This window comes from Bos indicus, chromosome 4 (genome assembly GCF_029378745.1).
Source record: "Bos indicus isolate NIAB-ARS_2022 breed Sahiwal x Tharparkar chromosome 4, NIAB-ARS_B.indTharparkar_mat_pri_1.0, whole genome shotgun sequence".
Classification (NCBI taxonomy): Eukaryota; Metazoa; Chordata; class Mammalia; order Artiodactyla; family Bovidae; genus Bos; species Bos indicus.
Genome location: NC_091763.1, coordinates 106,141,380 through 106,157,557, shown reverse-complemented (window position 1 = coordinate 106,157,557; position 16,178 = coordinate 106,141,380). Strand labels below are relative to the sequence as shown.

At 49.1% G+C, this 16,178-nt stretch overlaps 2 gene segments (V, D, J or C); both read right to left on the bottom strand.

Moving 5' to 3' along the window:
* LOC109557711 (T cell receptor beta constant 1-like) overlaps positions 1-16,178 on the bottom strand; it is a gene marked incomplete in the record, with an annotated part of 426,686 nt that overhangs the window by 366,648 nt on the left and 43,860 nt on the right.
* Positions 9,187-12,052, bottom strand: LOC139182779 (T cell receptor beta variable 4-1-like). The segment is given in 2 exon segments: positions 9,187-11,845; positions 11,955-12,052. Coding segments are annotated over 2 exon segments (534 nt in total).

The following is a 16,178-nucleotide window of genomic DNA, read 5'->3' as shown; positions in this document are numbered from 1 at the left end:
GAAGAGACACCAGAGCCCTTTCTCTGTGAAAAACCCAGAGGAGAGGCCCTGTGAGGCCACAGGGAGGAAGGCAGCTGCCTCCCAGCCAGGAGCAGAGTTTTCACCGGAAACCAACCCTAGCTCCTGCATCTTGGGTTTCAGGCCCCAGAACTGTGAGAAAATCAGTGTGTGTGGTCTAAGCCACACAGCCTGGTGTTTATTACGGCAGCCTGAGAAGATTCCCGGGAGGAGGGCATGGCCACCCACTCCAGTATCCTTGCCTGGAGAATCCCATGGACAGAGGAGCCTGTCAGGCTACAGTCCACGGAGTTGTAAGGGTCGGACACGACTGAGCAACTAAGCACAGCACAGCAGGAGCAAACTAGTCAATAGTATAGCCCCGCAGGAAGTCAGGATAAGAAGCAAAGAGGAAGGCAGGTCTGAGCCAGGCCCTGAAAAATGAGCAGTACCTGGTCGTGTGTGGGGAGGAGAGAGGGCCTGTGGGGCCGTGGGAAGAGAGAGAGAGTGGATGCAGAGGATTTAAGATGCATCTGCGTTTCAGGGAATTTAGCAAAGTTTGGTCACAGAGCGCGTCACCTCCTGAGATGGCCCCAAAGCAGTGATCTGAAGCAAATAGAATCTGGGTGTTGAAGGGATTCCAGGGAAGCAGAATTGATCTGGAGAACCTCTGCCTGTTTATAACCAGGGGAGCCATGCCCTCTTCTCTGTGTGGGAGACACTGAACAATGCCCAGAGGATGCAGGCGAGGGAGAGAGGCCTAGAAGGAATAAGTGAGGTCAACTCTGGGTTTCACACACCATCATCACATCATCTACGTGGTGAGGACCTCACCCGGACCTGCCCCAGGGGGTGCAGGTTGTTAGAAACACTGGTGACTCAAGACTGTGGGAGGAGGAGGAAAGAGATGTTTTGAATAACACAGTTGTTTTCTTCTACTTTTTTTACTCATTTTGCAGCTCTAGATCTATTCTCAACCACTTCATGCATAGTTTCTGCCCTGGACCTTCCCCATATGTCAGTGTCTTCTCCCTAAATTATACAAATCAAACGCTTGTGATGCTATTAGAATCCCACACTTATCACGTCATTTTGTTCCCCAGGTGAACTCTTTCTTCCTCAAAAAAGAAAACCTCCAGTTAGTAAATGACAAACCCTTCCTCTCCCCTGGTAGCATCCAGTGTCAGACAGGAAGGTCATTTTGGAGCAAACCTGGTGATGTAACCACATTCTCTGAACACATCTTCTTGACCTCTCTTGTCCTTCCCTGCATGGCTTGAGAGCCCAGGACTGCTTTCCAGGGCACCCAGTCATTTTTCTCTCCCTCTGAAGTCCCCAGGCTTTCATGGATCTGGCAGCTCTGAGGTTGCTCCACACTGGGGCAGAAAGTTTTGTACACACAAAGCAGGTGACTCAGCAGGGCTGTGCCAAGCTGCTGGCACCAAGGTACAGGGCCAAGTCAGTCAGCTCCAAGGAGCTCATGTTCAGCTCAGAGCGGGAGTCACTAAACCGTTTTGCTGAGAATTGATCTGGGAAGTTGCCCTTAGTTCTTTGCAGTTTCATAAAACTCAAAAAAGAATGGAGGGCCCCTGACTCAGGGCCTGTTGGTACCAAGATACCCTGGGTGGTGGGGGGTTGGCAAGAGACAGGGGAGCATCCCAGGGTCCCTCGCAGTCCTCTTGCTTTAATCAGGTATCTCAGGTTTTGGGTGACTCCATAATCCACAAGGCCTGTGGGGTAGAAGATTGGGGCTGAGAAAGAACGTGGGAGACAGCCCAATGCTGTCTTGCATTCAGGCAAAGGCAGGTTTAGAGAAGCCTATCCTGTGCCAAGGACCCACCTGCTACCAGGAGACACAGAGCCACATAGCAGACGGGGCTGCAGCCCATGGCAGGAGGGGCAGAGCTGGACAGGCATCTCCTTGCTCAGAGCTCTGATTCTCTGAGAGCTGGGGTTTTGGGCCTCCTTCCTCTGATTGGAGGAGAGGCAGTGATGTCACTGCTCTGATGTCATTGCTTCTGCAGGTTCTCATGAGCCTGCCCCCCACCCCAACCTTTCCAGGTCAGCCGATCCAGGAACCCTGCTCTGTCCTGCAAAGTCTCTTAGATGACATGTGAGCTGAATGTGCTAGTTAAGGCGAGGCTGGATTTAGGCCACATGCCCTTCCCCATGGCTCCTTTGCTTTTCCTTTGAGGCAGGTGTTTCTCTACCCTGCCTCTTCAGTGTCCCTGCCCCCTCCCAACTCCATACCCTTCACTTTTCCTGCAACCTCAGAGGCTCCCTCAGCACTGCATAGTTGAAGCTCATGGCTCCCAGCTGGGACAGCAAACCTGCAAATTAGTGTCTGTGCTATTAAGTCTTCTAGAGGAAAACAGCACCACATAATGCTGTTTTTTAACCCTCCTGGTCCCAGGCACTAGCTCTATCTGCTTGCTCTGCCCCAGAAACTTCTGGAGTTTGGCAATCCACAGTGCCCCCACGAGACCTATGGGTGATAACCAAGACATTGACTTTGCCCTGAGATAATCATCATGGGATGTGTTTAAATTAGAAACTATTTCACTGGTTGTCTATTGCAGTACGGTCTTTGTTGGGGGGGGGGGTGCTTTTGCTTTGTTTCTCCTAAAGTCACACACACACATACAAATCATATACAAGCCAGCCCTAGATGATTTGTGATTTTGTGTTTTAAGCAAAAAAGAAATGTGGCCATGAAAGAACTGTTCTGACTTTAAGCAGTTTTTGATGAGGCGATGGTACAAACCTGGCTTAGGTCAGATTAGACACTAAACTTGGTTTTCTTTTCATGACTGCAGACAACTGACTCAAAGCACACCACATAGGCCTTTTTGCAATGTTCCCACTAATCAGCTTAGCCCAGAATAAGAAAATAATGCCCCTTGTTTCTGGAAAATCTCTTCTATCCTGTTTCTTTTAGAAATCCTCTTTTTGCCTCTGTTCATTGATAATAATATTCATACAATGCCCATTTGCCCATATATGAGTAAATGTGTATAGATAAATGGTCATATTTCTCTAGACTTTTCTTTGATGCTAAAGTAGGAAATCAAATATCCTAACCTTCTGTAACTATTATGCCAGAAAGGATACTAATGGATTAATGCAGAATAACAAAATTAATAGAGGGGTTTGGGAAAATAGAATCTAAGAAGGACTCATTTCCAGAGCCAGTATCTCCCACTGGAGATAATTTACTTCCAATCCATGTTTCTTTATATGTTTACATTGAATTACCTGTTACTTGGTCTTACACTGGAGTGGGTTGCCATTTCCTTCTCCAAGGCATGAAAGTGAAAAGTGAAAGTGAAGTCGCTCAGTCTTGTCCGACCCTTAGCGACCCCATGGACTGCAACCTACCAGGCTCCTCCGCCCATGGGATTTTCCAGGCAAGAGTACTGGAGTGGGTTGCCATTGCCTTCTCCTAGATTGAATATAGATATTCTAATGGAATCTATTTCTTGACTTTCCAAGTCTGAAGGCAACAAGCCCTCCAAGAACCATTGAGAAGAGATCCCTGATTCAGCTGCATGTGACACTGTTGGGCAGTACATCAATGTCATCGATGACCAGCTGATGTGCCAGCAAGCTAAGAGTGACCAGACCTCTTATAAGATCCACCCAGTGGAGGGAAATTCCACCCTGAGTGAATCTTCATGGATATAAGTCAGAACAAATTAATTCAAGCCCAGATGGCAATGTCCTGTAACTGAATACTTTTTATCAATTTTGTGTACACGTAACTCATTAAAACCTTTCACAATAGCATCATATGTGTCTTATGGAGTTTCTGATAGTAGATAAGGAGAAGGTTCTACACGAAATCATAGAAATATGAGCAATCACTATAAATTACACTAAGGAAGGTGTATTTCTCTGCTTTATGGAACACTTGGCATCTTTTGGCATCAATTAGAAAAAATTGCAAGATTGCCAGTCAAAACTTAAGTATTTGAAGGAAAAAACCTCAGAAGATTGTTTAAGAGATGCCTGAGGCCCCACAATAAACAGTCATTATATTTCAGACAAGAGAAGCCTGACTGATATTGTAACAATGGACAAAATGTGGAGCCACTGGCTTCTGGATCCTTCTAAAATTGCAACCTAGCATCACCTAGGTTGCATCACCTGGCTCCTTCATTAGGGGAACCTGATGAGGCAAGAGGTAAATGTGAGCACTAGAGATTCATCAAAAATCAAGAGAATATTCTGGAAAGACTGAAGCTCTTTGGGGCTGGAATATGAGTAAGATGGGGGGTGAGTCCAGGTCAGCAGTGAGAAAACAATTGGTGAAAATAACTTTCATTTTGCTCTTGCCTGACCCCTTCTTTACTTTGAGACAGTCTTACCTGCATTTTTATCACAGAAATCAATAGCTGGATATGAGATACCACTAAAGGACCAGAAAAAATAAAATTAACTGTACAATATGTAGCCCGAGAAAGCGAGTTATTGAATTCAATGAATTAACAATTTAAAACAAGCATAACAAATATACTACATGAAGATCTGCGATATAAATAAGAATATAGAAGATGTTACCACATAAGAAAATGTAAGGCCAATTAATAGGAATTCTTAACCTGCAGCCCACCTAGCGTATTTTATATCAGCATTTCAAAATGTTGTATTATGGAGAAGGAGGTTCAAGTTATCAAATTCTCTAAGAGAAGCCAATGTTTCATGTAAACACTAAGTTTTTGTTCCAGTAGGAACTAGTATATATCCATCTTTTCCTGAAATAATGACTCCTATCATCAAGGAACATTTTCCCTTATTTTCCCCCGAAACAACATGTCAGCTAATAATCCAGATAAGATCTGTGAAGCTCTCCTTTGAAAACTAAGTGAAATTTCCCAGAGCTTATAAATTCTAGAAACTATGAAAATTCAAAGCCCTTCCAGGGGTTTCTGACCATGCCCTGGGGACCTGCATTCCCCTGGTCTTCCCTAACCCTGTCACATTACCTGGCCAAAAAGCTAAGACTGCCTTTGATTTCCTCAAGAAAATTATGAAAACCCAATGAGTTTCATAGATTCTACTGGAGATGTGGGTGGTGCTGTATGGCAGGGGTCCCCCACCTCTGGGATCTAGTGCCTGATGATCTGATGTGGACCTGATGTAATAATAATAGGAATAAAGTGCACAATAAATGAAGTGCACTTGAATCATCCTGAAACCATCCCCCCACCCTCCATCTGTGAAAAATTGTCTTCCGTGAAACTGATCCTTGATGCCAGCAAGGTTGAGGACAGCTGCTTTAAAGGATCGACCGGTGACTCAGAAGTAAACAATCTGCCTGTAATGCAGGAGACGTGGATTCGATCCCCTGGGTTGGGAAGATCCCCTGGAGAAGGAAAGGGCAACCCACTCCAGTATTCTTGCCTGAGAAATCCCATGGACAGAGGAGCCTGGCAGGCTACAGTTTATGGGGTCGCAAGAGTCGGACATGACTTAGTGACTAAACCACCACCACGCTGCTAATTATGTCAAAATTATAGCCACTATACCAACCTTGCTTTTCAGTTTGCTTCCAACAGGTCTGTCTATTCACCTGAAGTGCCCTTGCACCCTGTTCAACCGAAGACCTCTTCCTCCTCCTAACCTGAAAAGAGCAAGGACCTGACCATCGGGTGGCTGTGAAGTGGACGGGACAGGGCCACGTGAGGTCTTGCTAAGCACACAGTTATCAGTGAACACAGCTGGGCTTAAGCCATGGATTTAGCACAACAACAATGTCAAATGACCGAGGAGAGCCTCCACAGTGCCTGCTCCTAGTAAATTGGAAGTGTTTACATTGTCATCTGGGGCAGGAAGCTTTCCAGTAATTTCCTGGATTTTTTTTTTTTTCACCTCCATCTTCTCTGGAGCCCTCCAGGTTTCCTGTGTGGTACTTCCCAGCTGGTTGTAGTGCTGGTCACAATTCCTTTAAATCACCATATTTACTTCACTTCCCCACCATTCTACTTTTTTTCCAGCACAAACTGAAGCAACTAGAACTCATCTTCCTGGTGAGAAGCTAAATGGTATCACCACTTGGGAAAATAGTGTACTCACTTTTATAAAGTGAAATAAGTACTTATCATACCACCCAGCATGCCCACTCCTAGGTATTTACCCAAGAAAAATGAAAGTGTATGTCCACACAAAAGCATTATAATCAGAACACTGCTTATTGCACCTTTATACACAACAGACAAATCTAGAACAATATAAGTGTTTTCAGCATGTAAATGAATATAGAAATTGTGGTGAAAGTGAAGTCACTCAGTCATGTCCTACTCTTTGCTATCCCACCAGATTCTTCCATCCACGGAATTTTCCAGGCAAGAGTACTGGAGTGGGTTGCCATTTCCTTCTCCAGAGGATCTTCCCGACCCGGGGATCAAACCTGGGTCTCCCACATTTCAGGCAGACGCTTTACCATCTAAGCCAAATATACACAATATTAAAGAATAAACTACCAGTAACAGAACAGTAAGGATGAATAACACAAGAACTATGTTACATGAGTGATGCTAGTCACAAAAAAGCGTGGTGGATGTCAGAACAGCAGTTACCAGTGCGGAGTGAGTGAAGTCGCTCAGTCCTGTCTGACTCTTTGCGACCCCATGGACTGTAGCCCACCAGGATCCTCCCTCCATGGGATTCTCCAGGCAAGAATACTGGGGTGGGTTGCCATTTCCTTCTCCAGGAGATCTTCCTGACCCAGGGATTGAACCTGGGTCTCCCGCATTGTAGGCAGATGTTTTACCATCAGAGCCACCAGTGGGCAAGGGGGTATTAATTGGATGGAGACAAAACACACAAGAGGTGATAACACATCTGTATCTTGATTGAAGTGATGCTGCTCGAGTATATCTATTTCACAAAATGCATACAATTAGCATTTAATATTACTCATTTATCACTGCCTGTAATACAAGTGTGTCCCACTACCCAGAGTCAACAACCATTAATATTTTTGTATTATCCTTTTGAACAGTGTTCTTTCTAAAGTTACTTTAGACACTTTATCAGATATTCAGAGCTCCCTACACTGTAGCTACTGTTGACTTGAAATAAATAGACTGCTAGATATTTCTCCAGCAAAGACGGGCATGGCTGGCTAAAGAATATCACTGTCCATCTGCCTCTATATGGATTAAGTTTTGAGCCACCACAGCTGTTGACCTTCAACACACCCTGAAAGGAGTTCAAGGAAGAGATCAGAAGTGAGGCACTCTGTGCTCTGGGAAAGCTGACAGACAGGCTTTTGATAGATAAATTCATAAGAAATGTTTAAAAACATGGGTCCTGTGTATTCCCGTACTTTGAAAAGCACTGTGACCAGCAGCAGCCTTCTACAGAGATACACATAATGGTTGCACATAACCCCTTTGCCCAAATCACAGATACGGTTACCTCCCCCCAGCCCCCACCACCCCCATACCTTTCAGAGCAGTTTCTCAGAGCTGTCTCAGAGGCTGTCTCCCTGGCTATAGTCCTGAGTAAGACATTGAGTAAACTTGACTCACAGCTTTCTGTAGCTATGTTAAGTCATGTGCAAGTTCCTGCACCATGCTTTTGTAGAGAGGAAAAGGAAGGTGGGAGAGCTAGAAAGGAAGGTCTGGTTTTTCAGTGACTGAGTCCTTGACAAGAAAGAAGAGGAACCTTTCTTCCTCCTATTGGGATCTGCCACCATCACAAGGGACAAGAGCTCCCCCTTCTGGTCTCTCAAATCTATTTAATTGAGTGAAAAGTGAAAGTGCTCATTGTTCAGTCACGTCCGGCTCTTTGTAACTCCACAGACTGTTGTCCACCAGGCTCCTCTGTCCATGGAATTCTACAGCAAGAATTCTTCAGTGGGTGGCTATTCCCTTCTCGAGGAGATCTTCCTGACTCAGGGATTGAACCCGAGTCTCTTGCTTTGCAGACAGATTCTTTACCAGCTGAGCCACAAGGGAAGCCCTGGCAGATATATAACTCCTTGCTAAAAACTAGCCTGGGGGGAACTCTTTCTGTCCCCTTCTAATGTCTATGTCAGAAGCTTTCTCTATCCCTTTTATACTTTATTAAAACTTTATTACACAAAAACCTTGAGTAATCAAGCTCGTCTCTGGCCCCGGATCAAAATCCTCTCCTCCGGAGGTCATGAATCCCAACATAGGTCATGGTGCACAGCTGCAAACTTTCAGTCTCTCCAGGCCATTGTTCAGGAACCCTCAGGTCTCAGCCTCTGAGAAGTCAGTCCTGTCTTCACCCATCAGGTTCAAAGCAAGCAGCTCTGGGCACAGGATGCCCTGTGCATGTTTGCTCTTGCCGAGTCTGTCCTCTGTGGTGACATTCTTGTTGGACCGGATCCCTGCAAGCCCAAGAGCCTGAGGTCACATACACAGGGCCAAAGAAACTCCCTGTGCTGGCCAGCAGGGTCCCACAGTGCTTCTGCCTTGTTGACCTTGTGTCCCAGAACATCCTTCTCCCACCAGTACTCAGCTCTTCTGTTGAGATCCTTTGTCTTCTGGAAAGTTCCCAGTTGGAGGTTCCTGGATATTCCCTTGCAATTCTCTTCTCTCCTCTCCAGTAAGCCTGTCTCTACTCAAAGATAGAAGGAAGGCATGTTTTGAAAAATAGGAAATAACACAAACAGAGAGCAGAAGAGAATACAGAGGTTTCCCTGTAGGCTTTTCAGGTCACTCATTGGCCAGGTCAGTCCCATTGCTGGAAGCCATGGCCATATTCTGGGGTGCCTGGGAGCCTTTCCTGAATACCACAGCCCCAGATGTCCTGTGCAACATGTCTTCTTCTGCAAATTAAAGCTGATTTTGACCTGTGCAAATGGAAAGTAGCTTCAGCCTCCCAAACCCCCACCCCGACCCACCGCAGCCTTGAGCGGGGCATAGAGACGCTGTGGAGTTTGTGAAAGGGCAGGAAACATCTCTGTGAGGCTGTGGGCGAGCTGCTGGCAAAGAGGAACATGGCCTAGTCCCCTAGCTGTGCGGGCTGCATCTTCAGAATGAGGTACGTGCCATCGGGCATCTCAGCTGAGAAGCTATCCTCCATAAACTGTGCCTTTTTTGAAGGCTCTTTGTTGTAGATGGACATCAGAAACTCCATGCCCTTTCCCGGGGTCTGTCAGTACCAGTAGAGGCACAAATGACCAGGCATAAGGTCACACCTCATGTCCCATCCCATCGCATCTCTGTGATGCAGTGGTGAGGGTTCTGGCTGACACCAGGTACCAAGCGTCCTGTGGGAGGGCACAAGGCCAGGAAGAGAATGAGGCAAAGGTGTGGAACTGGCTTTAGGTGAAGGGAACGGGATGGGAGTTTCCCATAAACCTCCAGGACGCACTTACTCCCAAGAGACAAAGGATCGCCCAGCAGAAGAGCCTGCTGTCCATGGGGGTGTCTGGCAGGGCCGACGCCTCTCCCAGTCGGGCATCTGGTCCTTAGCAGCCCCAGGGAGGAGATCCTGTGATGACGTCACAGTCCTGGGCAGCACCCACAGACTCAGGAGTGCCCCCACAGGAGGGAGCCTTAGTGCCCATGGACATGTGATGCTCTTAGGACTGGCCCTTGTGTGTCCTGAGAGGGGCAGACTCCCAGCCCCCAAGCTGCAGAGGGACCTTGGGAGAATACAGGCTTGAGGACACCTAGGCCCGGTGTGAAGATCCCAACAGACGGGTGGGACCCACTCCCCTCCCCGACAGCCAATTCAGAGCCACAATCTGGGGGCATGGACTCTGGTGTCATAGTTCTGAGCCTAACGATGAAAACACGGGGATGAAGAGACCAAAGGAAACAAAACAAAAAGAGTAGCCCTCCAAGTGTCACTGTGGAGAGGAAATGCAGTGAGGAGTTGAGACCGGAAACCGGAAGGACATCTCAGTGCGAGGGAGGGAGAGCAGAAGGGAAAGTAAGCACCCAGCCCAGCAAGCCAGCCCTCAGCGAGGGGTGCAGGGGCCTGGCGGCTGCCTGAGGGGTTGAAAGCAAAGGCCTGGGCAGATGTGGGACTTTGATCAGGGTAGGGCTCAGGTTCTAGCCTTGAGTGGAAACAGGACAAATCAGAGAACAGATGAGCTGGATTACAGGATAAGAGAACAGGTGAAGACAGAGGACACATTTCTCACACCTGCTTCCCAAAGCTGGGTCTCTCACTATCCTTTGTGGGGACTCCACCCGTGGACCCTTGCCTGGGAGTCCTTCTCTGATTCCCAAAGCTCCGTGCTGCTCGGCCATGGGCGACCACAGCCTTGGGTGCAGGGGTTCCTGAAAAGGAGAGGCACAGAAGCCAGGCACCTGCTGAGCTCCCAGCAATGCACCCCCCCACAGGGCAGCAGAATCCTTATCCTCTGGCCCCGTGTAGGGCATGAATCCTGGGATGCTGGCATTTGTTTAGAGGATCCTGGGGGTGCTGGTGTTTGTTTGGAGGATCCCTGTGAAACCTTAAGCCAAAGCATCCACTTAACAGCAGGCTTGTTTATTTCACAATAAGCAAGGCATTAGAATACTAGATCGGGATGTGTTTATCTTTTAACTATTTTCCAGGGCATTGTGACACTCAGCTTTAAAAAAAAAAAAAAAATCCCCACACTCTAAAGACATAGAATAGAGTCACCGTGTGGATTGACTTGGCCAGAGGTGTTATGGTTTGAGGCTCTATCAGGGGCCCTCATCCGTGGAGGGCCCTCTGTAGGAAAGAGAATGGAACCTTTGTGTAGATGGCAGACAGCTCACCCTCCAGGACGCAGGGCTCTCTGCCAGCCCTGGGCTGTGGGTATGTGCAACCCCGAGGCTGGAAGATACAGGGTTCAGCAAAGACAACCCCAAACACAAAGTCCTGCTCCGAAACGTCAGGAGGCCGCTGCCTGTTCTCACTGCCTGTTGTGACCAATGATCCAAGGACATGGGACTCTATGGCTGATATGGCAGGGTGTAAAGACCTGAAGAGACAGGAGAAGAAAGGAATCAAGCCTGAAGGGTTAAGGCTGGCGTGGAAGAGAAGCCAGTGAGGAGCTGAGCCCTTGAACAATCAGCCAGGAGGGTGAACTGGAGAACAGCGATCCCAACAGGATCGGGGGTCCATGGTCCTCGAGGGCAGGAACGGACAGAGACCCTGGAAAGAGAACGAGGTGCTTTGAAGAAGGTCTGAGCATATCTGGAGCTGGGATCTGGGCTGAGATCCGGGGTCTAGCTTGGATGGAAGGCGAAGTCGGAGAAAAAGCACCTTTTAGAAGGAGGGTAGCTAGGACTGCTGTGGCCAGAGGGTCAAGGGTCTTACGAAAGGGTTCCCAGAGGATCAAAGTGATTGGGAAAAGCAGATGAAGAAACTGCCCAAACTTGAATGGCTTGGCACAGTCTTTCTCAGGATGAGCCCGGCATACACTGTTGATGTCTGGGAAGAAACTCTCCACTGCCATGCCACGTGACCCCACAGGCACGGCTATGGTCTGATGGGAAATGCCAAACCAAGACTCGGATGGCCCCCACGGCTTCCTGTCTGGACCCTGGAGGTTTGTGCACAGGAAGGAATTGCCTCTGCAGGGCTGTGTCTCTACTGCTGGCGCAGAGATAGACGGCGGAGTCCTGTGGTTTCAGGGCGTTCAGGTCCAGGCGGCACTGAGAGCTGTCTGGGCATTCAGACCAGAAGCGACTCGGAACACTCTCATTTCCAGTGAGTTCCTGGTAGCTGTGGATGAACATGAGCTCTGGCGGCTTCTGGGCGCTCTGTTTATACCAGTACATAGCATCATGTCCCAGACGTTGTTCACATGTCAAAGATTTCTTGTCCGTCATTCCCATGACTAGGTATTTTGGTATCTGAGTGATCCCAGGGTCCGCACAGATGGCTGGGAGAAAAGGACAGAATTCAGACAAAGGCCAGAGGGGAAGGTGTTGCTGCAGCCACAGGGAAATGGTATGGGGTCCAGGGACAGCCCGTGTGAACTCCAGACTCACCTATGCCCAGGAGACAGAGGACCACACAGCAGAGCTGCCTGAAGCCCATGGTGGATCAGGGTCAAGGTGGGTGCTCTGGGTGCGTGTGTGGGGTGGGGGTGGGGGTGGGGGTGGGTGGGCTCTGGCCTCCTCGGCCTTGGTTGGCGGTTTTGTCTGTGACGTCAGTATCCTGTCAGTCTCCCTAGTGCTGAGGGACGTTTCTTCTTCCCCTTTTCATGCCTTATGTAGATTGTGATAGAAGGTAGATTTGAATCCACTGGGCTGGGATAGTCCTCTGACAGTCAGCTCTTTGGCTATTAGCTGCTCTCCTCATTATATAGATTCTCCCCCTGTCCCGCTCCCTTCCATGAGCTGCTCTCAGACAAACTATATCCCCTTCAAGACATCTCCTTCTTCCCTGCTCAGTCAGGCAGGACAGCATTCAAAACACCATTTCTCTCAGCTCCAATATTTTGGCCACCTGATGCGAAGAGCTGGCTCATTGATGCTGGGAGACCCTGATGCTGGGAGAGATTGAAGGTGGGAGGAGAAGGGGACAACAGAGGATGAGATGCAAGGATGGCATCACCGACTCGGAACGTGAGTTGGAACTCCGGGAGATAGTGAAGGACAGGGAAGTCTGGCATGCTGCAGTCCATGGGTCGCAAAGACTCCCATACGACTGAGCGACTGAACAACTAACTCCCTGGAGCGCCTTTGCCCAGCTGTGTGGAGGGAGGAGAACCGAAAGGCCATAGTCCTGTTCTGGACCTGTGCCCATCATTAAAAGGCATGATGCCATGATGCCAGCCAGGAGCCAGACCCTGGGAAGAGTGCTGAGAGGGCCATACAAGAGATAAGCCAGTCTTTGTTCCTGTTAAGGGGCTGCCCTTGTGGCTCAGCTGATGAAGAATCCGACTGCAATGCGGGAGACCTGGGTTCAATCCCTGGGTGGGAAGATCCCCTGGAGAAGGGAAAGGCTCCCCACTCCAGGATTCTGGCCTGGAGAATTCCACGGACTGTATAGTCCACGGGGCGGCAATGAGTCGGACACGACTGAGCAACTTTCACTTCGCTTGTGCCTGTATTGAGGGTACAGGGCTTGGCTGGGCTTAAAGCAAGCAGGTTGCCACAAGAAAACAGCACAAGGCAAACGGATCTCAGTTTGAAAATGACTTCGATGTCTTTGAGAAGTCTACAAATGATGCACCCTACTGATAACAACGATGGAAGGCAAAAGCCCTGCTCCCTTCCTCACCACCGCGCCCCCGCCCTCGGCGCCTCGGCCCCTCCCCCACCAGCCTGGGCGTTTCAGCGGAGCCAGAGCGCCTCCCTGTGGCCAAAGCGGCACATTCTCCAGATCGCAGGCCTCTGACCCCCACAGCGCCAGCAGCCCAGATCTATCATCTGTTCCACAGACCAGGAGCTTCCGCGATAGAACGAGGCTCGGGGAATCACGAAGAAGAAAGAAGCACCTGAAACAACCAAACAGTCGGCAACAGTACCATCCGTCCACGTAACTAGGGCATTCCAGTTTTTACCCAACAGACATTGGTTATGTCTGTATCCCTAGGTGTGAACAAAACGCAGACCTGCAGCTACTACCCAGGTCCCTGTAGAGCTTACAGGCCATCTTGATTTGTTCAATGAATACTCACTGAGCAACATCTAGGAGCAAGCACAGAACATCAACACGTTCACCCCTGGAATTGTATCATGATGGGGTAATTATGCCGGTGGCTCAGACGGTAAAGAATCTGCCTTCAGTGCAGGAGACCCGGGCTCAATCTCTGCATCGGGAAGATCCCCCGGAGAAGGGCATGGTGACCACTCCAGTATTCTGGCCTGGAGAATTCGTGGACAGAGGAGCCTGGTGGGCTTCAGTCTGTGGGGTCGCAGAGAGTGGGACAGGACTGAGCGACTGTCACACACGCACACTTCCGCTTAGTCACGGACAACCACTAGGGACTCAAATGTATCTTATATGAAGTTTGAGAAATGCGCCAGTGTTTCAGTATTTAATCACTTCATGCATGTGACAGCATATTTACAGTTGCTACAGCTGCTACAACACAGGAACTGAGCCGAAATGATCTCCAAAGCCCTGTGCATGGCTAGCATGTTAGACAGCAAACCAGGCCCATACGCTGTCCAGACAGCTTTCCAACCCGGGACTAGCTTAGATGACCCAAGGTGAGTCACTCTATGTTGTTGCTGTTTGAAGACACTCGGTTGGAAGACAGTGGCCTGTCCCAGTTAGAAAGAGAGAGAGAGACATTGGTGAATGAGCTGTGAGTCCCACGGAGACCCCAGGAGGACCAAGCACTGGTAATAATGAGCCCGCATTCTAGGTCTCCCTAAGAGGATTGTGTGTGTGTGTGCTAAGTCACTTCAGTCGTGTTTGACTCTTTGCCACCCCATGGACTGTAGCCTACCAGGCTCCTCTGTCCATGGGATTCTCCAGGCAATAGTACTGGAGTTGGTTGCCATGCCCTCCTCCAGGGGATCTTCCCAACCCAGTGATCGAACGACTCTGATGTCTCCTGCATTGGCAGGTGGATTCTTTACCACTAACACCACCTAAGAGTATTTGCTCCTAGCAAATGCTGCAATCAGATCTGCCAGGATAAAATCAGAGCCTCTCCTCTATATCATCCACAAGACCCTCAGCATCCCCTTCATAATCTTTAAAGCAGAATATTTTAGTAGTCTTCTAATGGTACATCCCACCCGGACTCTATCTCCCTTCTGATGCATACTGCTACCAGCATTCCTATACCAAAATATGTTGATCGTGTTATCTCACTTAAGGTAGGACCACTGTCTAGCTCCTGCCAAGAGATTAGTGGTGAAAGTCCTTTCCATGTCCCTAATATCCTGCATCATCTGGGAACTGCCTGATCTCCAGGAAGCTTCAAATATGACACTCAATCAGAATTGGGATGAATGGCCCTGTGTTCCTTCTTGGAAGAAGGACGTTTGCAGTGGACAAGTCTGCCTCGGCCGGTGCTTCTGGCTCACCCTTTCTAGGTCACCTGTTGATGGGCTGCACCCTGCAGGCCTGCAAGCCCTGTGGTTGTCCAGGACAGTAAAGAATGAGTCCAGAAACAGTGACAGAGACGTCAGTGGTTTACTGGACAGGAGATCATACACAAAGGGCGCTGGAGCAACACCCCATCGTGCACAGGCAGGACATGGCAGCAGTCTTAGCTGATAAGCTACAGTCCATGGGGTCGCAAAGAGTCGGACACGACTGAGCGACTTCACTTCACTTTAATTAACTAAAGTTTGCTTCTCTTAGATGACTCCATACATCTTGCGTAAAACAGGCCACATGGAGAGGCCTTTTTAAAATCCTCCCTATGACTTGGGAGAGGACCTGACCCAGATGAGGGAGGAGCTTGTGGCTGCAGTAGAGAGGGCCAGGAAGCTGATGCAGGGAGGTGGGGAGAGGAATGTCCTGCCTGCCGTGAAAGGTGGGCAAGAGCAGACACCATGTGAGAGCTAGCCTGCAGCAGAACCTTCCAGAAAGACAGAAATGAGCTGCCTGAGGTGAGACAAGAGTATCTAGATGTATCTATTTACCAACAACCTTCCCTCCTAAGTCTCAGGCTCAGATGATGACTAGGAGTCTGACCTGGAATAGCATCTTCCTGGTTCACAGGGAGGATGCAGAAGAAAGACAGAGATCAATGGTGGACCATGGCCTCGAGGCCCAGGAGTGGGGCTCAGGCCAACCTAGTCCACACACCCATGGTCACACTGCAGGCATGTGGTCTGCAAAGCCCTGAGGCATCTGGTGCTGGGAGCCTGCATGGGGCCCTCATCTGTCTTATTGCACAGAGAGGAGGTGGCCAAGCAGCGCCGCAGAGTAACTCTGGCGCAGAGGTACACAGATTTCTGGGAGAAGTTGGTAGATGGGAACTTCTCTGTGCTTGATCTGGAGACGCTGTACCCGTTGGCACATCTCCTTTCTCCATGGTGGGAGGCCCATGTGAGTAATGGATCAGCCTCAGCCCATCTCCCAGGTCTTGTCAGTACCAGTACATGCAGTCATGACCCAGATCCTGAGTACATTTCAGTGTCACCTTCTGTCTTCTCCTCACAACCTGGAATCTGGGGTCCTGAGTGACTCCAGCATGGACCGTGCCTGTGAAGGAGGACCGATGCTGCAGTCACAGTGGACAGGTTTAGTGCTGGCACCCCCAAGGGGACCCTGCCCCCCAGGACTCGCCTGCCTGCAGG